Source organism: Neoarius graeffei, chromosome 4 (assembly GCF_027579695.1).
Source record: "Neoarius graeffei isolate fNeoGra1 chromosome 4, fNeoGra1.pri, whole genome shotgun sequence".
NCBI classification, from domain to species: Eukaryota; Metazoa; Chordata; class Actinopteri; order Siluriformes; family Ariidae; genus Neoarius; species Neoarius graeffei.
The window spans coordinates 34,149,466-34,176,623 of NC_083572.1; the positions used below are offsets into that span (position 1 = coordinate 34,149,466).

Consider the following 27,158-nt stretch of genomic DNA (forward strand, 5'->3'; position numbering starts at 1 on the left):
TGACTTGAAGACTGGGGACTCGAGACTGAACTTGGACTCAAGGTGTAGTGACTCAACTACAACACTGACTCATATGCCCATTGTTGATGCTCTCGGTGGTGGACAGGGTAAGCATGGGCACTCTGATGGGTCTGCAGCTGTGCAGTCTCATACGCAGCAAGCTGTGATGCACTGTGTTCTGATGCCTTTCTTTGTGTTACAGTAGCTCTTCTGTGGGATCAGAGCAAATGGGCTTAGTCCTGGGTGCCCATGACCCTGTTGCCAGTTCACTAGTTGTCCTTCCTCGGACCACTTTTTGTAGGTACTAATGACTGCATGGAACAGCCTACAAGATCTGCCATTTTAGTGGTGCTCTGACCCAGTTGTCTAGCCATTACAGTTTGGCCCTTGTCAAAGTCAGTCAGATTCTTATGCTTGCCCATTTTTCCTACTTCCAGCACATCAGTGTCGAGAACTGACTGTTCAATTGCTGCTTAATATATCACCCCACCCCCACCCCCGACAGATGCCGTTGTAATGAGATAATTAATGTTATTCTCTTCATCTGTCATTGGTTTTAATGTTATGGCTGATGTAAACATACTACTGAATGCTAAATCACCCAAATCAAAAAATAAATGCCCAGATCCCATACCTTCTAACTGCCCCAAATGAAAATACTTCTGAATTGCCCCACTCAGTCTACACCTTTTTGGCATCAAAACAAACATGTGAATCCCATGTCATTAGCTAAACATTATGCCGTGAATATTTTTCTGAGTTTTGATAGTTTGTTTATTGCTATGCTTCCCAGTGATTTTCTCATGCTGGCTGTTTAAAAAAGACTTTCTACAGTCTCCTGTACTGCTCTTGCGTATTTTAAACTCTCATAAATCAGACAATTCCCAGTCAATCTTGACATTTTTGTGTCCTATTGATCAGCCTTCCACCCTTGACCTGAAACATATAATTAGTTAAGTGACTTGGTACTTTTTTTGAGTTTTGAAGGTTTGTTTAACTGTATTGCAGTGTATGTAAGCCATCTGCTCTTTCTGAAAGCACGTTTAATTTAGCTGCACATATCAGGGGTGTGGCTTTTAGACACTTGATGGTAATGGCACCAAAAGTGGAAAGGAAGCATCCACAATCTCCTAGATAACCAAAGCAACTCAATGTTCTACACAATGGCTCTGATTTGTCCTGTACATGTTATGTCTTCACTTGATCAAACTGATACTCCAATAGGGAGAATATGTCTGTGGCAGTACATCAGAAACAGTACTAAGAAAATCTATGCATTATTTCAGTTTTTGTGTATCTGTCTCACATGCTGTTATTACCTGGAACAGTTGAAAAAAGTTTTGGTTCACTCGTCTTCGACTTGTTTACTGTAATGCTAGCTGAACGGAAGATATCTGATATACCACTCACCGCCAGCCAATATTATTTAAATGTGTAATATTCTCAAATATGCAATATGTGCAATATTCTTAAATCAAAGTAACATTGTTTAACGGTGTTTTACAGCATGTGTCTCAATATATTTTAGCAGTGGGCTTTTTTTTGCATCTTTATCATGGTTTTTCTATTATTTACTTTGTATTTTTGTATCTTAATGTGTTTTATAGTGGGTATTTTATTGCACTTTTATAATTTGTTTTATTTAATTAATTAATTAATTTATTTATTTATTTACTTATTTATTTATAACTGCTGACTCTAAGAGGTTTGCACAAAAAAATCCTATGCACCTGTACTGTCAGTGTGTTTACAAATGGCAAATACATTTCTGAATCTGAATCTTTTAATGCTTTTGAGACCATCTAACAGTAAATGGTAAATAATAGAAGTACAGTAAATAGCCCTATTCAACAACTGTAGTAATCCAAATTATGCCAAAAAATACTCAACTAAGTAAAGAGAAATGACAGTCCATCATTACTTTAAAGGGGTCTTCCAGTGGCTTTATTCTCAAACTTATTCGAAGTAAAAGTAGTTGCAGATTTAAAAACAATCTGCCACTACTCATGCTACTACATGTCTGTCAGTTACCTCTTTTCCACCAAATCAGTTCCAGGGCTGGTTTGGGGCCAGTGCTGGTGCTGGTTCACAACTCGTTCAACTTGCGAGCCAGCTGAGAACCAGTTTGCTTTTCCATAGCTCGCGGTGCTAAGCGGAGCCACGTCATTACGTCGCTGTATACGTCATTATGTCGCTGTATACGGAAGTTACGGCGCTACATTTGCATAAACCTTGGCGTGAATATCAAAGCAAAAACAACACGGAAGAAGCAGCAGCGGCAACAACAACAATAATAATAAATGACTTCGCGTTTGTACAGCTGCTGCTTCTCGTCGCTTAAAAATGGCGATCTTTCGCGGTCTTGTTATTGTTGTTGGTCTTAACAACTCCGCCCCCCCCGACGTAAGCGGTTCTTTCCTCTGGCCCAGCAGAGAGTTGGTGCTAGCCTGGAACCGTTTTTTCTGGCCCCAGAGCCAGTTCTTTGTCAGTGGAAACAGAAAACCCGGTTCCAAACTAAGCACTGGCCCCGAACCAGCCCTGGAACTGCTTTGGTGGAAAAGGGGCAAGTGGCACTTTGCCACACCCAAGTAAACACACTTTGCATTTTCTCTGCAGAAATGCAGTGTAGTTCCAGCTTGTGCTTACTTTTTTGCATCATTGTGGCATTTATATGCTACACAATGAGGCATATTTATTTAAAAACTGATAAATTCAGTAAAATGCTTGAAAAACCAGCATAACTACGATGTAAACAGAGAATATAAACAGCTGAGTTGCTCCAAGTGACTGCTACATGACGTTATCTCATATGTCAAGCCCATCTGGCATTTTAAAGAAAATTCATTTTTCTCAAACACTATTTGGTCTCCGGAAATGAAGGTTTGATGATTTTTTATTATTTTTTTTAAAATATGCAACTATTTTTACTTAAAATAATTTTGAGAATAAATTCGCTGGAGGATCCCTTTAAGACATGAAGTGTCTTTTTAATTAATAAAAATAAACTATTGAATTAGAAGGTATGTCCAAACTTTTGACTGGTACTATATCTGAAAGTAGACTCTCCACATGGTCAGTCCAGTGCAGACGTAATAGGTGGCGCAGTAGTAGAGCTTCTGCATTCCCTCATCAATGCCAAAATTATGGGTTCAAACCTGGGTGATCATGTAGAGTTTCATTTTAATTTTTCTTTTATGAATCAGTAAAGTACGACTATCTGTCTAATGTAGTTTATATGTTTCTCTTTGCTATATAATTTCCAAATTATTGCTAATCACTTGAGAAGGTGACTCGAAAGTCTGCAGATATTGTCGTGGATACTATAGTGTTCCTGAACACATGGCCGTTTTTGTTTTCAGATATAAATTGCAAAGATTGATTCAGGACACCCATTTGGGGCCACAAAGTTATCACTAAAACCAGTAAATCCTGCAATTAGTCTCCGTTATGAAATTACACACAGGAAAAAATTTAATTTCCCTGATTTAAATATTTACATTTACAAATAAGGAATACTTTTTATGTCGTTTTACATTGAAAAATAGTGTGAGGAAATGGAACACTGTTATAAGAGTGCCATAAATAAATACTAAAATTGTAAAGGAATAAGACCATGTAAATGCCCTCCCCGATTCAAGCAACTACCACATTCGCAAAGTAGGATTTATGTGAATAGATAGATAGATAGATAGATAGATAGATAGATAGATAGATAGATAGATAGATAGATAGATAGATAAAACTTTATTGATCCCTTTGGGAGGGTTCCCTCAGGGAAATTAAAAATGTGTGCAGTTACTGACTACTCAGCCTGGGCAGGAAGGCCCACCCAAAGCCAGTTCATTGACAGCTTGGCACTTCAAGGAAAAAACAAACACAATAGGGATTAGAAAAAGCAATAAAGAAAAGCATTTCTTATTAGTTTTCAATATTGTCTTATTTTACAGATTTATTCCTTTTAAGTCACTCCTGTGACTCCATACTGTACCACCAAAACTGGCGAGCAGTCCATTGCATTCCATTTTGCTACTCAGTTGGTTAATCTGTCACAGGTTCTCAGAGGCCAAGCTAGGTCTGACCTCTGAGCTTGCTGCTAAGTGCTTTTACTCGTAAATCTTGCGGTTATGAGTAGCCATGACAGCAGTGCTTACAGAGTAAAGAATCAAGTAAAACTGCTTTTAACTCATACTCCATTTAAAGGATTTTTAGCCAATTGTTGCCGTTCTCCATAATTGTTAGTGATTAACAACTAAGCGAGGCTAGTTAAGCCTTTGTTTTATGGATTTAAGACGTATCGTTGACTTGACTGCAGACTTCATTACTTATTGTTTTGTCTCTGGGGAGAGGAGGAATGTATGGCTCAGTGATGTTTTTTGAAGACTCAGGCCCTGTCCACACGGCAACGGATTCAGGTGACTCCGATACAATTGCTTATCGTTTAGGCCTGGCGTCCACACGGCACCGGCGTTTTGGGTGCCCAAAACGCAATCTTTTTGAGAACGGGTTCCAGAGTGGAAAGATCTGGCAACGTTGCCGTTGTGAAGTCGTCTGGATGAGTAGAACGGATTTGTTTACGATGACGTCACAACCACATGACTGTGAGTGCTTCATGCCGGGTAGAAGTGTAACGAACTCGATGTGAGTTGTCAACAAATCCTATAACTTGGTTCATGAAACGCGCTTACAAAATATTTTCACTGTGAATATTTATTGTGTAATGGTGCAAAGTGAGAGAGAGAGAGACTCTGCCCTTAGGGCAGAGTCAATCCCGCCAGCAAAAATAGGGGAAAAAAAAGGAGCGATCTCACCTCTTCAGATGTGGGTTTAAGTCCTACAATACATTCCTCAAAAAGGGCGTAGAAGAAATTAAACCATCAACGTGTATCATTCAATTTATTCCGGACCATTAAAGACGCCGCCTTCCGCGTAGAATCGTACGTCATCCTCGTCGCCATATTGGAGAGGTCAAAGCGGAGAATAAAGATTAGTTGCGTTTAACTGTACCAACAGGTTTGCCGTCCAAACGAGATCATATGGGATTACCTTTCACAGGTGAGAAACAACAAATTAATCCATCAACGTGTATCATTCAATTTATTCCGGACCATTAAAGACGCCGCCTTCCGCGTAGAATCATGTCATCCTCGCCGCCATTTTGGAGAGGTCAAAGCGGAGAATAAAGATTAGCTGCATTTAACTGTACCAACAGGTTTGCCGTCCAAACAAGATCACATGGGATTACCTTTCACAGGTGAGACTGGAAAAATACTTTTCATTGTATTTGGTCATTATAACGTAATTTTACGAACAGATTTTTCTGACTTTGTGGCTAATATGAAGTCTCGCGCATAATAGTTTATGCGCATGCGTCCTTACTTCTTCTATTGTTCTGGTGTCTCCGAAGGGACCGTCTTACAGCGCCCCTAGAGGTGTGGCATGTGTATTGCATCGTTTTCAGCAAGCGTTGCGTTGCCATATGTACCTGATATTTTACTGATCTGTTGCCCATTTGGACGCGATATATTTTTAAATAACATCTCGTTGCCGTTGTCGTGTGGATGTACATGTCATCTTGCATTCTCACGTTTCTCTCCAAGACGTCTCCCTATTTGGCCGATATGAGCCTATTCCCCGAGTGAGTTGGTACGGTGGCTCGACCCCGTAGAAAACTTAAAGTTCGGATGAAAGTTAGTTGAATAGGTTACTGACTTGTAGGCCTACATGTTGCCTGCCTGACGCGTGCTTCTGCCCAACTTGCACGACAGATTACTTGTTGAAAAGGCCCCTTGGATTAGATTGGCCGCGAGCAGACTGAAATGCATGTTAGAACGCTCTCACCTTTTTTGTAAAGCGTCTTCCAGATCCGAATGGGTAAGGGCAAGTGAAATGGTATAAGGTCTTTAATAAAACTCAGTGTGTGCTTTGACGCATGCATTCGGCAATTTAGGTCGTTTAACAGAAGCAGCAGTCCAACCTTGGAAACCCGCAGTCCTCAATGTCACCACACACGCTGGCTTTCGTTGGGTATACCCAAAGGGGTATTCCTCATTCGATGACGTAAGTGATATCCCACACACCCATGTCAAACGTAATTGGCTAAGACATCTGTCAAAAGTTACGGAGTTGCATTCCTCAAGAAATATTACGGTAGACCAAGATTATAACATTGAAATGGCATGTTTATTATCACGTAACAAAATGTTGTAAACAGTATTATAGAAATAATTTCATTCATTCATTCATTCATTCATTCATTCATTCATATTGTTTCGGTAGAAAACTATGCAATGCAAAATCATTTAAACACCAGAAAACCAGAAAAGTGCTGGGCCTCAAGATTCTAGATAGAACGTTCGGACGCTTTTTTTTTTTTTTTTAGACCCCGGCGAGTATTCGGAACCGGCCTTTATTTGTCACAACACACGCGTACACCCGGCCGTTAAAGGGAACTCGGCGGTTAATTGGAACTCGGCTATTATTTGGTATTTTACGGTACCTCAAGTTTTGGTGTTTTGTGCATACTAAAATGCATTTCTACTCAACATGGTTGTAAAGGTTGATTATTTGGTTCACTATAGAGTTCCTGGCAGCTTGAACCAATCTGTGGTGGGTTTCCCAAAAGCCTCTTAACACAAAGAGCGGCTTAACTAGGAGATTGAGTGTTCATTGTGCTGCTTGCTCTACCATTTAACAATGATCTTTGTGCTACGATGCTTTTGGGAAACTCGGCACTGGCCATTTTCCTCTGACCTGTCTTATTAACAAGGCATTTCCACCCACATAATTATCACTCACTTGGTGTTTGTTTTTTGAATTTTTACACCATTCTGTGTAATCTCTAGAGACTAGTGTGTGTGTGTGTGTGTGTGTGTGTGTGTGTGTGTGAAATTCCAGATCAGCAGGTTTTTTTAAATGCTCAAACCAGCCCATTTAGTACCAACATCTATGCCATAATCCAAGTAAAAAATAACTTTTTTTTCTTCATTCTGATGTTTTGATATGGCCATTAAGTGAAGCTCTTGACCTGTATATGTATGATTTTTGCATTGCGCTCCTGCCACATGATTGGCTGATTATATAATGGCATGATTGTGCAGGTGTACAGGTTTTCTGAATAAAATGGACTGTGAGTGTATAATTCTTTTGTTATAAATACCATTTGAAGAAATGCATGTTCTCTGCCTTTTCAGGATGGGCCCACAGAATCCATTTGCTGCAGGGCGAGCTGACCTTGATCCCTTTAGGTGGGTAGTTTGTCTTTTCTTTGTTTTCACCATGCTGTTTTCTTGGCTTCAAGTGCTTCTGTATGTCCTATGGCTTGCTCAGTCCCGAGGTGAATGCTGTTTCTTGGCTTTAAAATACAAAAAAGTAAAAATAACTATACTTGTGTCCTGTTTATAGTGGGACATCAGAGGGCATGATTGTGGATCCATTACGAGTAGGCTTCCCTCGTTCTGGGTTTGACCCTTCAAGTGGCATACCTGGAGTCCTTCCTCCAGGTGCTGTGCCCCCTGGTGCCCGTTTTGACCCTTTTGGACCAGTTGGCGCAGGCAGAGCTGGGTAAAGCTAGCAAATTGTTACTTGATTGTAATTGTTGCCAGTTAATTAAGTAGGATATACAGGATGTTTGGGTCCTTGAAGATATAATCTGACTGAAATTACATTTTACAAAAGCCTATTTAAAAGCCTCTTTTCTATGTGTGTGGTGGTCAGGAAAAATCCTTCACAATGGTCAAATCTGGACATTTTTCATTTTATATGTTTCTAAAAACTACAGGTTTTCCTTAACAGAAACATGTGCACTGTAATATGAACATGAATGAAATGGCCAAAGGATTGTGGACATCTGACTGACACATTCGTATGTGCTCTTTATATGTCACATTCCAAATGTTAGTCCCCCCCGCCTTACTTTTATAATAACCTCCACACTTCTGGAAGACTTTCAACTTGACTTTTGAATATGACTTTGGGAATTTCCCCATTCAGCCACAAGAGTATTAGTGAACTCAGGCACTGATGTTTGGCTCGGACCACTGGGGTGCAGTTACCATTCCAATTTATTCCAAAGATGTTCTGTGGGACTGATGTCAGGGCTCTGTGTAAGCCACTCAACTTCTTCCACATTAACCTTGGCAAGCCATGGCATCATGAACCTCACTTTGTGCACAGGGATATTGTCATAGTGAAACAGGTTTGGGCCTTTTAGTTCCAGTTAAGGGAAATTGTAATGCTACAGCATACACAGGCATTTTATACAACTGCATGCTTCCAACTTTGTGGCAGCAGTTTGTGAAAGGCTCACATATGAGTGTGATAGTCAGGTGTCCACAAACCTTTGGCCACATAGTGTGTGTATATACACACTGCCATGGTGCCACCACTTACTTGAACTCACCTGTCCCAACCTCCCATCCCCACAGGCACTCATCTGCCCTCCTACCCCCTTTTTGTACAACCCCAAATCAGAAAAGTTGGAACAGAATGGAAAATGCATATAAAAAGCAGTGACGTTACAAATTTGCTTTGACTTCTATTTCATTGCAGACAGTAAGAAGCCAATATACAGTACTGTGCAAAAAGTCTTCGGCACGCTATTTTTTTTTTCATACAAACTTTGTATGAAAAAAGTAAGATAGGAAGGGATTTGGATATTTCACCTTCTATGGTGCATAATATCATTAAAAAACATTTTAGAGTTCCAAACGTTCGTTTTCCAGAACAAAATTAAATGTAACAGGAAAAAAAAAAAGTTTGTATCTGAGCAGCATATAACATAAGACCACTTTTCAGATTAAAAAAGAAAACATAATGAAGGCTACTGGGTTTTGCTGCAAAATTAAGAAGCAAGTGTGACAAAGTGTCCAGAAGAACTGTGCCTGGTTCTGCAAGATGCTCAGTAAAACCTACAGCTCATTTCATTATAAAACTGCACTAATTGTACCTGAGACTACTATTTTCTTTTTAAAGCAAATAGTCATCTCACACCAAATATTGACTTTGTTTCACTTATTATGGCTTACTGCTGGGTTTTTTTTCTGTTTTTTTTTTAAAGTCATTTTTGGTCTACAGCATTTCTTTACATGTGCCTAAGGCTTTTGCACAGTGTCAAGGGAAAATGACCAACACCAACATCAGTCTTGTCCTTTTGCAAGTCAAAGAAGGTTTATGGCAGAAACGGACACATAGTGATGAAGGTTCAGCACACCACTCATACCACCCCTTTGTTCTCAAATGTATATATATTCTTTACTAGATAAAAGGGGGACATCTATTGCATTACATCTATTGCATTACATACCCTGATCACGCTCCGGGAGCGTGAACAGCTCTCAAGCTGATTGGTTCTTCTCTAATCACTGACTTGCACATGCATATGCTACGCATGTCTGCTACGCACGTCTGCTATGCACGTAACGAGCATAAGATGAACATGTGTCAGTACAGAATGTTCTAAGTAGTTAGTCCTTGAAGAGACAACACTCCGTGAAAATGTAAATTACAAAACAGTACGACACTGAAATTTACTCTACACACAACACTGTATTTCATGATTTGTCTAGTCAGCTTCATTTAATTTGCTAATATACATCCATTCATGTGTTTCAAGCCTGTATCGCATTCCAAAAAAATTGGAACAGGACCAATTTAGGGCTAGTGATGAGGTTAAATAATAATGTGATTTGAAACAGGATGTCTGCAGGTAACTGTAATCATGATTTGCTACAAAATCGGTATCCAGGAAAGGCCTCATTTTTGAGGAGCAAAGATGGGTGAAGGATCTCCAGTTTGTCAACAAATGCATGAGAAAAGTTTTGAAATGTTTAAAAACCATGTTCCTCAAAGTAAGATAGGAAGGGATTTGGATATTTCACCCTCTGTGGTGCATAATATCATTAAATGATTCAAGGAATCTGGAGGAATATTGGTGCGTAAAGGGCAAGGGTACAAGCCTAAGCTGAACAGCCATGATCTCGGATCCCTCCAACTGCACTGCATGAAGAACAGTCATTCATCTATAGCTGATATAACCACATGGGCTCGGGAGTACTTTGGCAAACCTTTGTCAAACACAATAATATGGAATTACATCCACAAATGCCAGTTAAAACTTTACTGCAAAAAGAAAGCCTTATGTTAACTGTCCTGAAGCACTGTCGACTTCTCTGGGCTCGGAGGCATCTGGGATGGACTGTCGCACAGTGGAAACTTGTATTGTGGTCAGGCAAATCATTATTCCAGGTCTTTTTTTGTAAGAAATGGATGTCATGTGCTCCAGACCAAAGACAAAAACGACCGTCCAGACTGTTTCCAGCAACAAGTCCAAAAGCCAGGGGCTGTCATGGTACGGGCTTGTGTCAATGCTCTTAGCAGAGGTAGAGTACACTTCTGTTATGGCAGCAGAAAATGCATTGAGATTTTGGAGCAACATGTACTGACTTCAGGACAAGTTTTCCAGGGATATGTCAACAAGACAACGCACAACCACATTCTGCACTTACAACGGCATGGCTGTGGAAGAAGAGGGTGCCTGCCCCCCCGTCCCTAATAGAGAATGTGTGGCAAATTTTAGAAAGGAAAAATATGACCGTGATGACCCCGTACTGTTGCAGACCTTAAGACTTGTTTGCAGGAAGAATGGGACAAAGAAACACTTGAAAAGCTTCATCATTTGGTGTCTTCAGCCCCTAAACATCTATAAGTGTTGTGAGAAGGAATGGCAACATTACAGAGTGGTAAATGCTTTACCATCCCAACTTTTTTAAAATAAGTTGCAAGAATCACAATTGAAACAAGTGTGTTTGTTTTGAAAACACACAGTTTTGTGGTAAAACATCAAATAATACGCTGTTATATTGTTTGGAGTGCAATACAGGTCAAAGATTATTTACAAATCATTGTTTTCAGTTTTAATTTCAATTTCAACATACCATCCCAACTTCTTCTGATTTTAGGCTTTTATATGGTTCCCCTAAATTAAATAATTTGTCAAACCAAGACCCATTTAAACTTGGAAAAATGTAGAAGCAGCCTGTAGTATACACTACTTCTATATTTTCACACTATCAAGAATTCAAAATGTAGTGTAGTGAACACTACTGTACAGCACCCATCTTACAGTGCTGAGATCACATCTAACTGTGCTGAAGTGCAGCTTAAAGTCAACACCTATATGTTGCATTTGATCTAAGTCGCACATCTTAAACAATTAAGAAAAACGTTGTTTGTGGACAGTGACATGAATTACTTTTGGTGAGATGAGGGCATACACAAAATAAAATTCTGATTGTTTTCATGATCAATTTTAAAGCAATCTACTGTCAAACAGTCTTGCCATTTTAATAACATTGCTGTAAAATAGTTATTACTGCCTCACAAAAATTATTTAAAATAATGTTAATAGCTGCAAGGATTAATGAAGGGGCCAAGCACAGAGACATGAAGACTAATGACACAGAACATATTTATCCTTATTATAGTGTCCTAGAGTGGTCGGGGGGGGCAATTATTGCTGGACTCCCTCAAGGTAAAGTCTTGTCATTTCACCAACATGTATATTTCACACACACACGTGTGTGTGTGTGTGTGTGTGTGTGTGTGTGTGTGTGTGTGTGTGTATATATATATATATATATATATATATATATATATATATATATATATATTATATATGTGTGTGTATTATATATGTGTGTGTGTGTGTGTGTGTATATATATATATATATATATACATATATATATATATATATATAGTGTGTGTGTGTGCATGATATTTTGCACCATTTTCGCTGGCTGGTCCCATAGGGGCACTATTGAGGTGATTATTCATTGATAGTTACTGGATCAGGGTTACTAGAGGACCAGCTATCAGAAATCCAGAAAGGTATGATAAAGAAAGGGCTACCTAAGACATACAGCAAGCTGTCCATACCTGAGGCCCTAGAGATTGCCAAACAAAGTCTCGCAGCCCTGGCTACCTGTCTAAGGAGGTACACAAGTAAACCTGAAACCAGGAGAATAAATAGGATGTTCTCCACTCAACTATCAAAGGTGTACACCCAGTGGCAGGATAATAACAGCATGGTTCCAGATCCACCATGGCTGGAGACTGAACAATACTGGAAAGGGATATGGGAGCAGGAAAAATCACATAACAGTGCTCAGTGGCTAATAGACCTGAGAGCCAAATGCAGCAATCTCCCTGAACAAGACCCAGTAACCATCATTGTGGTAGATAAGTAAGAGTCTCAAAAATGAAGAACTAGACTGCACCAGGCCCAGATATGGTTCATGCCTACTGGCTAAAGAAGCTATCCTCACTACATGAGCACTTGGCGGCACAGATGAACCAGCTGCTAGTGGATGGGACTCACCTGGAATGGCTGATTGAAGGTCAGACAGTCCTGGTCCTGAAGGACCCACAGGAGGGAGCAGTCCCATCCAACTGCCGCCTGATAACCTGCCTCTGCACAACATGGAAACTCCTGTCACGCATCATAGCAGATAATATGAGTAGGCACATGACTCAATACATGAGCGAGGCCCAGAAAGGAATTGGTAGGAACACCAGAGGAGCAAAACATCAGCTACTGGTAGACAGTGCAGTAGTTCGAGACTGTAGAACCAGACATACCAATCTGTGCACCACCTGTATTGACTACAAGAAAGCCTGTGACTCGATGCCCCACACATGGATCCTGGAATGCTTGAAACTGTACAACATCAACAGGACTCTCAGAACTTTCATTAAGAATTCAATGAGGCTGTGGGAAAACAACCCTCGAGGCCAACTTCAAGTCAGTAACACAGGGCACCATCAAGTGCAGCATATACCAAGGAGATGCCCTGTCCCTGTTGCTGTTCTACATAGGACTGAATCCCCTCAGCCAGATCATCACCAAGAGTGGCTATGGATATAGACTATGAAATGGAGCAACAATCAGCCATCTCCTCTTCATGGATGACATCAAGCCAGGTCTGAGCGAGACATCGACTCACTGATCCACACCACCAGGATCTACAGTAAAGACATTGGAATGTCATTCAGACTAGATAAGTGTGCATGGATGGTAACAAGGAGAGGGAAAGTAGTCAGAACTGAAGGGGTGTTGCTACTAGATGGCATAATAGGAGATGTGGAAGACAACTACTAGTACCTTGGAATCCCACAGGCAAATGGCAACCATGAAGAGGCCACTAGGAAAGCAGTAACAGCTAAATACCTATGGAGGGTAAGGCAAATCTTGAAGTCAGCTGAATGGAAAGAACAAGGTCTGGGCCATCAACACCTATGCCCTGCCAGTCATCAGAGACCCTGCTGGCAAAATAAGCTGGCCAAAGGAGGAGATAGAGGCCACCAACATCAGGACAACAAAACTCTGGACAATGCACGGAGGGTTTCACCCCAAGTCCAGCATCCTGAGGTTGTACGCCAAGAGGAATGAAGGAGGCCGAGGACTAGTGAGCATCAGAGCCGCTATCCAGGATGAAACAACAAAAATTCACGAGTACATCAGGGAGATGGCCCTGAATGATGAAGTGCTTAGTGAATACCTCAGGCAGCGGAAACCTGAGAAGGAAGTGCAAGAGGAACCATCATGGAAAGACAAACCACTGCACAGGATGTACCACCGGCAAATAGAAGAAGTGTCTGACATTGAAAAATCCTACCAGTAGCTGGATAAAGCTGGACTGGAAGACAGCACAGAGGTACTAATCATAGCTACACAAGATTGATAGAGGCCGGGGTCTACCACACAAGGCAGGACCCCAGGTGCAGACTGTGCAAAGATGCCCCTGAGACAATCAGCACACAACAGCAGGGTGTAAGATGCTAGCAGGAAGAGCTTACATGGAACACCACAACTAAGTGGCTGGCATAGTGTACAGAATCATCGGTGCCGAGTATGGACTGGAAGTCCCAAGGTCAAAGTGGGACACACCTCTGAAGGTGGTTGAGAATCTAATGGCCCTTTTCCACTACCCTTTTTCAGCTCACTTCAGCTCACTTCAGCCCGACACGGCTCGCGTTTCGACTACCTCAGAGCAGCACGACTCAGCTCGCTTCAGCCCTACTCAGCACCCAAAACTTGCACGGTTTTGGAGTAGGGTTGAAGCGAGCCAAACCGAGCCGAGTGGGGCTAGGGGTGTGAGGAGACACTCCCCTGTGCACTGATTGGTGAGGAGGCGTGTCCTCACATGCCCACACACGTCCCGCGAGCACGCTGGGATCTGTAAACACCGTAAACCCAGAAGAAGAATAATTACGAATTACGAGAATTTCTGAAGCCTTATGCGCCTCACCTCATCTATACGCTCTTGCCAGTATCTGTTGGCGTTGTCGGTGACAACAAGCCACAGCACCAAGACCAGCAACACTAACGACTCCATGTCCTCCATGTTTATTGTTTACTATCCGGGTCGTAAGACTACCGCTTAAAAGGTCACTGATGTCACTGTTTGCGCCGCCTAACAACATCACGTGACGTCCACCCACTTTCGCTAACTCCACCCAATGTGTCCACCCACTTCCAGCCAGCACGGTTCAGCGCGGTTGTAGTCGAAATGCAACTCCAACAGCCCCACTCAGCTCGACTCAGCCCAACTCAGCACCGCACGGCTCAGCCCAACTCAGCTGCGTTGGTAGTGGAAAAGCGGCATAAGATCCTGTGGGACTTCCATATACAGGCCAACAAACTGGCAATGGCTAACCAACTGGACATGGTAGTGGTGGACAAACGGGAGAACAAGGCTGTGGTAATAGATATGGCAGTACCAAGTGACAATAACATAAGGAAAAAGGAACTTGAGAAGCTTGAACTGTCAAGGACTGAAAGAAGAGCTAGAAAAGATGTGGAAGATGAAGACAACAGTGGTCCCCATGCTGATAGGAGCCCTCGGTGCAATGACTCCCAGATTGGGAGAGTGGCTCCAACAGATCCCAGGAACAACATCTGAGATCTCTGTCCAGAACAGCGCAGTCCTCGGAATAGCTAATATACTGCGCAGGACCCTCAAACGCCCAGGCCTCTGGTAGAGGACTCGAGCTTGAGGGTAAAAAATACCACCCGAAACAGGGGTGTGTGTCATGTCATATATATATATATATATATATATATATATATATATATATATATATATATATATAAAATATTGTGTGTGTGTGTGTATCTTTTTTTATGTGCATCTACAACCAAGACATGCCTTCTGGAATGTAAATGAACAGAGGGTACCTCAAGGTGCAAACCACTCGTAATATTGAAGAACAATAAGGACAGATTGGACTTTGTAGTTTTGGAACAAGATCCTTTGGACAGATGAACCCAAGATTAACTTGTTGAATGAGAAGAGTATGGAGAAGGAAAGGGCTCATGATCCAAAGCATACCACATCATCTGTCAAACATGGTGGATATGGACATGTATGCCTGCCAATGGAACTGAGTCACTAGTGTTTTTTGATGATGTGAATACTGATAGAAGTAGCAGGATGAATTCTCAAGTGTATATAGAGCCATGTTTTCTCCTCAGATTCAGTCAGATGCTGCAAAACCAAGGATGGCGCTTCACAATACAGATGGCTAATGACCCAAAACATACTGATGACGATGACCCAAAAGCAACCCAAGAGCCTCTTAAGGCAAAGAAATGGAATGTTTTTTTTTTTTTTTCCCCCAATGGCTAAGTCACTTGAACCAATTAAGCATGCTTTTCATTACTGAAGATAAAACTGAAGGCAGAAAGACCCACAAAGAAGCAGCAACTGAAGGTGGTTGCAGAGAAGGCCTGGCAGAACATCTCCGTGGAGGAAACTCAGCATTTGGTGAGGTCCATGGGTTCCAGACAGACAGCCATGGGCTGCAAGGGATTTGTATTAAAAATGTTGCTCATATTTATTTATTTATTTATTTATTTATGTTTATAATTATGTTAATTTGTACAATTTCTTTTGCGCCTGCAAAAATGCACAGATTATGGAAAAAATGGCTGTAGTTCATAAACAGTTAATGTGTTATGTTTGTTAAATGCCTCAAATTAAAGCTGAAATTCTACGCTTTGATCACCTCTTGATTACTTCATTTGAGATCCATTTTGGTGGTGTACAGAGGCAAAAAATATATAAATTGTGTCACTGTCCAAATGTTTATGGACTTGGCTGTAGAAATGTGCTTCCCCATTCTGTACAGATGACAGTGGACCAAGTTGTAAATGTTCACTTGACCTAAAATATGAGAATTTCAGGCAACAGAACTCACTTAAACAGTGATTTATTCCAGTACCATTTTAAGAAATTGAAACTGCTTGGTTGCAAAAAGAGACAATAGTGAGATTTGTGTTTAAATGTCACTAGTAATTTTAACTTGGGTCATAAGACTTGAGATATGGATAATGATGATGCTGAACGATCAATGAAGTCAAATCAGTCTTAGGCCCTGTCCACACGGCAACGGATTCAGGTGAATCTGATAAAATTGTTTTCGTTTCGGCCTGGCGTCCACACGGCACCGGCGTTTTGGGTGCCCCAAAACTAAATCTTTTGAGAACGGGTTCCAGAGTGAAAAAATCTGGCAACGGCGCCGTTGCGAAGTCGTCTGGATGAGTAGAACGGATTTGTTTATGATGACGTCACAACCACATGACTGTCAGTGCTTCACACCGGGTAGAAGTGTAATGAACTCGATGCGAGTTGTCAACAAATCCTATAACTTGGTTCATGAAACGCGCTTACAAAATATTTTTACTGTGAATATTTATTGTGTAATGGTGCAAAGTGAGAGAGAGAGTGAGAGAATAGCCCTTAGGGCAGAGTCTTTAGTCCAAACACTGCGGAAGCAGTACCAAACCGCGCACCACCCGTGCACTTTCCAAAAACAAAAACAATCCCGCCAGCAAAAATAGGAAAAAAAAAGGACCGATCTCACCTCTTCAGATGTTGGTTTAAGTCCGACAATACATTCCTCAAAAAGGCTAATGCTACAGAAGAAGGCTAATGCTACAGAAGAAGGGGTTTATGTGCATGCGTCTACTTCTTCTATTGTTCTGGTGTCTCCGATGGGACCATCTTACAGCGCACGTAGTGGTGTGGCATGTGTATTGCATCGTTTTCAGCAAGTGTTGCATTGCCATATGAACCTGAAATTTTACTGATCCGTTGCCCATGTGGACGCGATATTTAAAAAAAAAAATCTTGTTGCCGTTGTCGTGTGGATGTAGCCTTAGTTGAGCAAATCGGTAACGGTATTTCTTACTTTCACCATAAATTTTTATTTATATGACTTTGGTCTATAGCTGTAAAAGGCCTTGGCCTTAAAACCGGTTACCGCAGTGACGTCATGCACTCAGGCATGGCTAGCTCAGCGGGGCAGCTTGAATGCCAACTTTGCGGTCGATTTTAACTCTCAAAAATATTTTTTAATTCCCATTTATGCAGCATACAAGAGTCAAGGATGGAGATACAATCCACTCCTCAGAAATTTATTTAAAAATAAAAGTTCTGCATATCTGCTTTAAGGTCAGGACTCTGTGGTGGCCAATTCATGTGTGAAAATGATTCCTCATGATTCCTGAGCCACTCTTTTACAATCTGAGCCCTAATTTTATGCTCATGCCATCAGGAAAGAAAAAATCCAGTGAAAGGATAACTCCGGCATTCAGTACATTCAGGTAGTCAACTGACTTTATTTATTGCCACATAATATTGCTGAGCCTCAATCTGACCAATTGAAGCAACCCCAGATCATAACACTACCTCCAATGACTTGTACGGTGGCCACTATGCATGATGGGTGCATTGCTTCATGTGCTTCCCTTTTTACTCGGACATGCCCATCACTCTGGAACAGGGTAAATCTGGACTCATCAGACCACCTGACATTTTCCCACTGTTTCAGAGTCCAATCTTTATGCTCCCTAGTAAATTGAAGCCTTTTCTTCCAATTAGCCTTACTAACAAGTGGTTCTCTCCACACAGCTGTTTAGTCCCAGTCCTGTGAGTTCTCATCACATTGTACATGTGGAAATGCTCTTACTTTCACTATTAAACATAGCCATGAGTCCTACTGTCAATTTTTTATTTTTTTTATTAGACTTAAAGTGTTTAAGTGAAATCCGATAAGTCAGTCAAGATTTTTTTTTTTCTGACCACATTTCCTCCATAAAGTTGATGGCTCACCACTATCCTTCCAGGTTTTAATGTGTTGGGCAATTCTTAACCCAATTCCACTAATTTCAGCAATCTCCTTAGTTGTTTTCTTTGGTTGATGCAGACCAATAATTTGACCCTTCTGAAACACTCAAGTATTTGCCTATTTAAATCCCAATGGTGACTTATTTTTTTGGCCAGGCAGTGTATTTACATCTTATTGATATCCATGTAAAAGAGAAACACATTCCTTCAGAAATACCTGTAGTTTTTTAGAAATGTGTATAGTAGAAAATGTTTCAAAATTTCCCCATGTGAAGGTTTTTCCTAGGCCACCACACAAATAGCTGATTTTCTAGGGGAAAAAAAAAAGACTGTTAATTGATTTAAAGTAACTTTTCTCTAGTTATCGAGTATCTTAATGATCTCTCCATTGTATTGAATGGACTAACATTTAATTATTTTGTACTTGTTTTATTTGCTTTTTGTTATTTAATTTTTTAAAATGTAATTTCCATTTAATTACTCTAGGCCAGACCCGGATCACCTACCCAAGCCAGGTTCTGATGACATGTTCATGTAGAAGATTTATAATTCACATCCTGGTTCTCTTGGAAGACTTCCTGTTCCATTTTTGTACTACATACATAGTACACACATAGGTTTTGCTGGTTTGATCCTGTTTTCAAGCGATGTTCTCCACAGAGGCAATTAACTTTTGTTAAATAAAATGTGAGATTGATCCCTACACAACTGGAAAGTTAATGACAAAGTTAATGCCTTCCTTTTTAAGTAAGTTATATTTTTAAGTAAACTATATTGAGACACTGGACTCAGTGCTATCTAAAATTATTGATACTGACATTTGTCAGTTAGTTATGGAGTGGGCATCAGCAGATGTAATGGATATCAATGCCAGCAGTGGCCGCTCTCATTTTAGCTTAAGCACTGTTAGTCAGAGAATAGAATAGAATGCCTTTATTGAAAGGCATTCAGGTGTATCTGGTCCATGATTCTATGTCTTAACATCTTAATCCCAGTAACATAGTTTAATTTTGGGGAATTTACCAACATTCACTAAAACTGATGAAGCCTATTGAGTGATGAAATGTCTTATAGTATACATGGATGTGTAATATTATTTTGAAATGGAACAATGTCACTTCTCAGATTCTCCAAAGATTGTTTATGAGCAAGTTTTAAACAGTAAAATAATTAGCGAGCACACTAACCTTATGCCCAGGTCAGACGGCAGAAAGACGCAGGCTGCGATCAGTCGGATGGCAACTGATCGCAGGTGGACGCAGGCGTTTTGCGTCAAATCCTTCGTTGTGGTCAGACATATTGCAAGACGCAAAGTTTTTAAGCTGAATCAACCAGTTGGAAGCAGATGCAACTAGACACAGGTTAACGCAGCGCGCAGAAAACCTTTAAAAAATATAAGGCCATAAGACTGCTCGCAGGTTGTTGTAAACTATTTGCAGGTGCAGTCTGCGTGTACCTGCGATGCATCGCAGCCATCTCTAAAGACTTGTCTTCCCCTGCATCAGCCTGCATCTAGCTGCCATTATCTGCTTCAACCTGTGATTGATCGCTCAAGCGTTGCACAACCACCTGCCTCTACATGCGTCAATCTGCTATTTGCACTGATTGGAAGTGAATCGCAGCTGAAATGCGAACATATCGTGATCCATTTGCATCAACCTGCCTCTACTAAAGACCCTCTGCAACACTGCCATTATCTGCATCGTCGTGCGTCGACGCAAGACCAGTCTTGTATCTACCTGCAATTTTGTTATCGCAGGTAGACGCAAGTAGTTGAAAACTAGTTGCAGCCTGCCGTCTGACCTGGGCATTACGTTCACACTAGAAAGCAACATAGTGACATGCAGCCATTCATTTTTGGGTGACGCAAGGCGCGTGATTTCGGCAAAATAGCTCATTGACTCAAATGATTCCTCTGACCAATCCTAAGACACATCTGAGCTGACTTTTAGTCAGTTCCCCTCTCACAACTTCAGTTTCTACCTGAAATTAGTTCATGTTTACAGTTTCCAATGCCTAAATGGACAATAGACTCTTATTACTAGGGCGTATGACCTCTCATTAAATGTGTAGACATACTGCTAAGAAAAATAAAGCGTGGGAGGAAGAGCTCATTGAAGCCTCTGATGTGTATGGAGTGCTTGTGGCTACATTTGGCTTGTTTGTTAATCTAGCATGTAATATTTAATCAAAGAACCATTTATTATATTGATAGTGCATTATGTAATCCATTAGTTAGCTTTAGAAGATATATACAGCTTCCATTCCTCACTGGAACTAAAAAAAGTAACAGAGGGTGCATTACTTACTAGTGTAAGGTATTACAGTATCTGCTGGAAAAGTCTGTTTTGATCTGGTGTTTTCTGAATCCAAAGATCTTAGTTTTCTGTGTCATATGCTATCATAGTAAGTTGTTATAGCAAGATATTAAGGTGTTAAAGGGTAAGTTCTTACAGCAAATGTCAAAGACAGCTCCTTAGGTCTGACCTCATATTCACACTTACACCAGAGAATTAAGATAATCGTAGGATGGGAATGGTATTAATGATCTCCGTCAAAAGGATACCAAATGTTCACATATTGGTAATAATTCCTACTCAAGATACATACGCTCAGTGCCCACTTTAATAGGAACATCCGTACACCTGCTCATTTATGCAGTTATCCAATCAGCCAATCATGTGGCAGCAGAACAATGCATAAAATCATGCAGATACTGGTCAAGAGCTTCAGTTAATAATCACATCATATATCTGAATGTGGGAAAAAGTGTGATCTCTGTGACTTTAACCATAGCATGATTGTTGTTGCCAGATGGGTGGGTTTGAGTATTTCAGACACTATTGATCATATGGGTTTTTCACATGCAACAGTCTTGAGTTTACACAGAATGGTGTAAACAAACAAACAAATAAATAAATAAATTCAACTGGTGTGTGGACGGTCCACAGGCTGAAACACCCTATTGATGAGAGAGAACAGAGGAGACTGAATAGACTGGTCTGAGCTGACAGAAAATCTATAATAACTCAAATAAGTACTCTGTATACCAGTCAGACTCCGGCAGGTGTAGAAAACATTCTCTAATTACCTCCAGCAGCAGAACAAGCAAAACCATACAAAATACACTGCATATAGTTCTTGTAATACAACCGTTGGCCAAAACATTCAACTCTCGCCGTTTCCCTTCGAGAGTCCCCTTCTCGCATGTGCACAACACTCAACACAGTCTAGCCAAAACTGCCCACTAGTGGTTAAACCAGATTACACAAAACAAAAACAGTACAATAACCGTATGAACAGTGAAAGTAACTTAATAGCAGTGTTTTAAGCCAAACTCCTTTCAAGGTGCTACATGTACAGTCCTGGTGAGCAGAAAAGCATCTCAGAATGCACATCAAACCTTGAGGTGGATGGGCTACAACAGCAGAAGACCACATCAGATTCCACTCCTGTCAGCTAAGAACAAGAAGAATCTGAGGCTATTACGGGCACAGACTCACTGAAACTGGACAGTTGAAGACCAGATAATCCCCCCCTACACACACAAAATGTTCAAATAACTAATTTTGGTGAGTCTGTGCCCATGATAGTCTCTGATTCTTGGTCTTTGTTGACAGGCATCGAATCCAGTCTGGCCTACTGCTGTTGTAGACCATCCACCTCAAGGGCCAATGTTTTGTGCTTATTGAGATGCTTTTCTGCTCACCACATTTTTAAAGAGTGATTGTGTTACTGTATCCTTCCTGACACCTTAAACCAGTCTTGTCATTCTCCTCTGATCTCTCTCATCAACAGTGTTTCAGCCTGCAGATCCTCCACTCTCAGGATGTTTTTTTTTTTTGTCACACCATTCTATCTAAAATCTAGAGACTGTTGTGTGTGATAATCCCATATGATCAACAGTGCCTGAAATACTGACACCAGCCATGAAATAGTTAAAGTTGTAGAGTTTCCACTTTTTCTTCATTCTGATGTGACCATTAACTGAAGCTTTTGGCCTGTATCTGCATTGATTTTATGTATTGTGCTGCTGCCACATGATTTGACCGAATGGATAACTGTTAAAGTGACTGGTCGGTGTATATTGTAAAGATTTTTAGATGTTCTGGGTTCAGCCTGAGGCAGTTGGATCAACTGTGCGCTTCACTATTGCATTTACTGGAAAAAATAAAGGACTGTTTTCTTCCTTTACGGTCTTTGTTATGCATTTCTCCCTACATCACTATGCAATATACATGTCTGTCCACTCCAGCTTTGCACAAGATTTTTAAACACCCTGCTTTGTAGAAGGTTAAAATCTCATCTGACACATTCTAACGTTTTCTCACCTATTTATATTGCTGGTGTGCCAGACAGAGTTCCTGTCAATAATGTTACCAGTCGTTAAGGAATAGAGTTGTGTCAAGAAAAGTGAAAGAAAATATTACAAGAATACATCCATTAGAAAGTTATGCAATGTCATTGTGGCAGCGGGGGCGTGGTCAAGCGTCGGTCTGTCACCGGAGGGCGGAGTCAGGGAAGGTAAGTGGCAGAATCACTGCACCTGATGTTAATTAACGTGTGTTTGTGTGTCTTCCCCAGTGACCGTGCCCTATTTAAGGAGAGAGTGAGAGCAGAGGAGAGCGCTCTCCCGAACCAGACACCAGATGTGTGTGTGTCTGTATGTTACTGGAAGACCACTGAAAAGTGTATAAAATAAAAAGGATTTCAAAACTTAGTTCTGTCCTGCTGTCTTCTGTGCTCCACTCACTCTTAAGAACAGCCCCATGGAGTCCTCCCCTTTCGCCGACCTGGTCCTCGCCACGGCCCAGCAGAGCTAGCACCAGGCACTAGTCGCCCTCCGGAAGGAGCAGGAGCAACAGTTCGAGGCCCTGGTGTTGGCTCAGCAGGAAGATCGACAGGCGTTTCAGCACCACTGTGGCAGTTCGTAAGAGTGGGCGGAGCACAGAAGACGGCAGGACAGAACTAAGTTTTGAAATCCTTTTTATTTTATACACTTTTCAGTGGTCTTCCAGTAACATACAGACACATGCACGCACACGTCTGGTTCGGGAGAGAGCTCTCCTCTGCTCTCACTCTCTCCTTAAATAGGGCACGGTCACTGGGGAAGACACACAAACACACGTTAATTAACATCAGGTGCAGTGATTCTGCCACTTACCTTCCCTGACTCCGCCCTCCGGTCACAGACCGATGCTTGACCACGCCCCCACTGCCACAGTTATATGTATCCGTAGGTTATAGCAATAAGGTATGTTATCAAGTATGCATTTCCCCACCCTTGAATAAGAAATACAGTCATCGTCACTGCCGTTCTGTGCACTTACCCCTATGGGCAATTTAGAGTAGCCAGTTAACCTAACTGCATGTCTTTGGAGTGTGGGAGAAACCGGAGCATCCAGAGGAAACCCACACAGACACGGAGAGAACATGCAAACTCCACACAGAAAGGCTCCTGTTGGCCACTGGGCTCATACCCAGAACCTCCTTGCTGTGAGGTGACAGTACTAACCACTGCACCACCGTGCCATCAAGAAACACAGTAATACTATCAAGAGAAACAATTCATACCAAAACCAATAATTCACACAAAACCTTTTACGGACAGACAGGAATTATCAGCGTCGGAATATTACCTTTCATGTGAAATAATAAAAAATGGTGGGGAAACTGAAGCGCTCTCCAAAGACTCAACTGTGTTTGGATACTCAGACTCTGCCATCTTAGTGAAGTATCAGTGTCATTCTTAGAGGTAAGTGTGGGAAAGGCTAACTGGCTAGCACTATAATGGCTAAAGACAAAAGAATGAATTAAATTAATACATGATGTGGAGGTGTAATGGAGGAATGGTATGTTGTTTTGGTGACAGGGTAGAGCAGAGGTCATCAAACTACGGCCCGTGGGCCGACTTCGGCCCGCCACCCCCCTTTGACCAGCCCCTCTGCCCCCCACCACTTGAACCAGCTCTGTGAGGCAGTCCCCAAAAGTGGTCATGGCCTATTTTTTTTAATTGCTTTTTGGCAAATAATAGCATGTCTGCATCTTGTATTTTGTTGATTTTATCAATTAAAATTGATATTTAGTTATAAAATGAACTATTCATATTTTCCGAATTTTTGTCATATGCTCACGATCAAGCAGTGACAGGCAGCGCACGCGCAGAGAACTGTCAGTGTTCAGGACAGCAAAATGGCTAGCGGTCAACGAAAAGCTGACAGAGAGTGCAGAGTTTTTAAAGAACAGTGGACCACCGATTATTTTTTCGTTCAGTGTAAGGACCGTGCAGTTTGTCTTGTATGTAAAGAAAGTGTGTCGGTTTTCAAAGAATATAATCTGCGTCGTCACTACGAAACCCGCCACAAAGAGTATGCTAGTTTGCGAGGGCAAACAAGAGAAGACAGGATTCGGAGGATGAAATGCGGACTGGCTGCACAACAGAATGTATTCCTTCGCCAAACCCAGATCAACCAGGCTGCTGTAAGGCAGCTAGCTATAAGGTAGCTCACCTACTAGCTACCCATGGAAAGCCGTTTACTGATGGGGACTTTGTTAAAGTATGCATGCTTGTTGTGACCGAGGAGGTGTGTCCCGACAAGAAGTACAAATCAACAAGTACAAATCCAGCTCACCTACATATACTACTGATTTTGATTCCCATTATTCTGCATTATGCTTTAGTTTTGACCTGTAAATGGCCTACTGCTCATTTCATTTTCACCTTGACCTAAAAAATGTTTACTGAACATGCTCAAATGGATAGGCATAAGAGCTGGCTAGTTGATCTATTGCTCATATTATTATAATTTCACTGTTTTTTTAATGTATTTATTTTCTAGGCCTATTTATTTGACCTTTATTAAGTGCTGCACACAATTATTAATATTATTAATATCAACAGGCCTACCTACAATTTAGAATTTTTCACTCACCTTTGCCAGTGTCAATCACCTCAAATAGGCAGATGTTTCTTACCTTGACAGCTTTGATGTTATTTTTATTAGAAAATAAATAAATGGAATATCTGTGGTATTTCAAATTAAAACAAAGAGTGAAGGCTCGATTACTACTTTTGCAAACCACTAGTAAAGATAAACAAATATGTGCCAGGAATCAAGTGTTGATATAGTAGTGTGGATATAGTAGTGGGGATGGCTGTGCCAGGCTAGTAATCTCTACTACACAATGAGGCCTGCTGGTGGTCATATTTGTCTTGGTCATACAATTCTATGTTATATAGCTGACCCGACCCTGCCCCCCCATCACAGTCAGGAACAACAATGTGGCCCCCAGAGAAAAAAGTTTGGTGACCCCTGACTTAAAGGCTTGGTGAAGTCAAATCATAAAACATTTGACAGTAGAACTCACGGCTATGTTTAATAGTGAAAGAGCATTTCCACACATACAATGTAAGGAGAACTCAGGATTAGGACTAAATACTGTAGATGTGTGGCCATAAGAAAACCACTTGTTAAGCAGATGAAAAGGCTTCAATTTGCTTGGGAGCATAAAGCATAAATGGAAAAAGGTCATGTGATCTGATGGGTCCATATTTACCCTATTCCAGAGTGATGAGCATGTCAGGGTAACAAAGTAAAGCACATGAAGTGATGTGGCTATCATGCATCATGACTGCTGGAAGCAGTGTTGATCTGGGGTTGCTTCAATTGGTCGGGTCTAGCAATATGTGGCAATAAAATGAAGTCAGCGAACTACTTGAAGGTACTAAATAACCAGGTTATACCATCAATGGATATTTTTTCTTCTCTGATGCCCAGACATAGTCCAAGATGACAATGCCAGGATTCATTGGGCTCAAATTGTGAGAGTCGTTCAGGGAGCACAAGGAATCATTTTCACACATGAATTGGCCACCACAGAGTCCTGACCTTAATCCCATTTAAAGTCTTTGGAATGTACTGGAGAAGACTTTCGCTCTCAGCTGTATTGCAATATTGGCTTAAAGAAGACATCTCAATATTCTGGCTTTGGTTGGGTACACTGAACCAAATAAGGGATGGTATAGATCTGTGCATATGTTACCGTATATGTCTAGTGTGACATATACAGTAACATATGCATCAGAAATACAAATACCCTGAGCATACCACCATTGCTATCAAAACAATAATGGCAGGTGAACAGTGTGTTCAGGTGTTTTTGCTTGCTGTGCACATTTACACAATACTTCAAATGCAGGAAAAGCTGCTGTACATTATATGCAACATGTTAATCCGTACAATGGTGGACTTGTGTGCAGGGGCGCAGATACGTTTTTTGAACTGGGGGGGACAAAGCTGCCAGCAAACCAACCCCAACCCCACCCCCAACATGTGTTGTCAACATGTGTTGACTTTCTAACTATGCCTGTGTGTTGCGTGAACGGCAGTCAGTCAACATTTCTTCGCAAAGTTTCCTTATGAAACAATATGCTCGCTGAAATTATGGCAGGGAACGCCAGATTAAACATTAAAACTGCCTTCTGAGCACTGTATCTACAGGCTACCACCGAACGAAGGAGGCTACCAGAAAGGCATCTCTACTCCGTACGATTTTACTTTCACTACGACATTACTTTGAACAGACTATCAAAAAATTGCAAGGTGATATGATAAAGTAAGGCACAGTTTACTTACATTGTTTTTTTAAAAAACGATGCAATCGTTTTCTGCCTTTTCGGTTTGGCACCCCTCATCATGTCGTGTTGGGGTCCTGAACTAGGAGCTGTCCCCGATATGCCTGTCAAACTTGTTGTGGGTAACCATAGCAACCAAGCTCGAGCTCGCAACCTGTGCAGTCTGCGCAGCTCAACCAACCGAATATCAGTCTTTGTTTTGTTTTATGTGAGTTGTTGCAACTATGTACAGTCCCCTCCAAAAGTATTGGAACGGCAAGGTCAATTCCTTTGTTTTTTTTGTACACTGAAGACATTTGGGTTTCAGATCAAAAGATGAATATGAGACAAAAGTTCA

General features: G+C 41.1%; 1 protein-coding gene across 1 annotated transcript in view; it reads left to right on the forward strand.

Annotated features, from left to right (window-relative positions):
• psmf1 (proteasome inhibitor subunit 1) overlaps positions 1-22,380 on the forward strand; it is a 37,283-nt gene extending 14,903 nt beyond the window's left edge. The window contains exons 5-7 of the mRNA XM_060919148.1: positions 7,191-7,244; positions 7,402-7,560; positions 18,673-22,380. Of these exons, the coding sequence (XP_060775131.1) occupies positions 7,191-7,244; positions 7,402-7,560; positions 18,673-18,724 (265 nt within the window). The 3' untranslated portion in view covers positions 18,725-22,380. The remainder of the gene's footprint in view (positions 1-7,190; positions 7,245-7,401; positions 7,561-18,672) is intronic.
• The last annotated feature ends 4,778 nt before the right edge of the window (positions 22,381-27,158 follow it).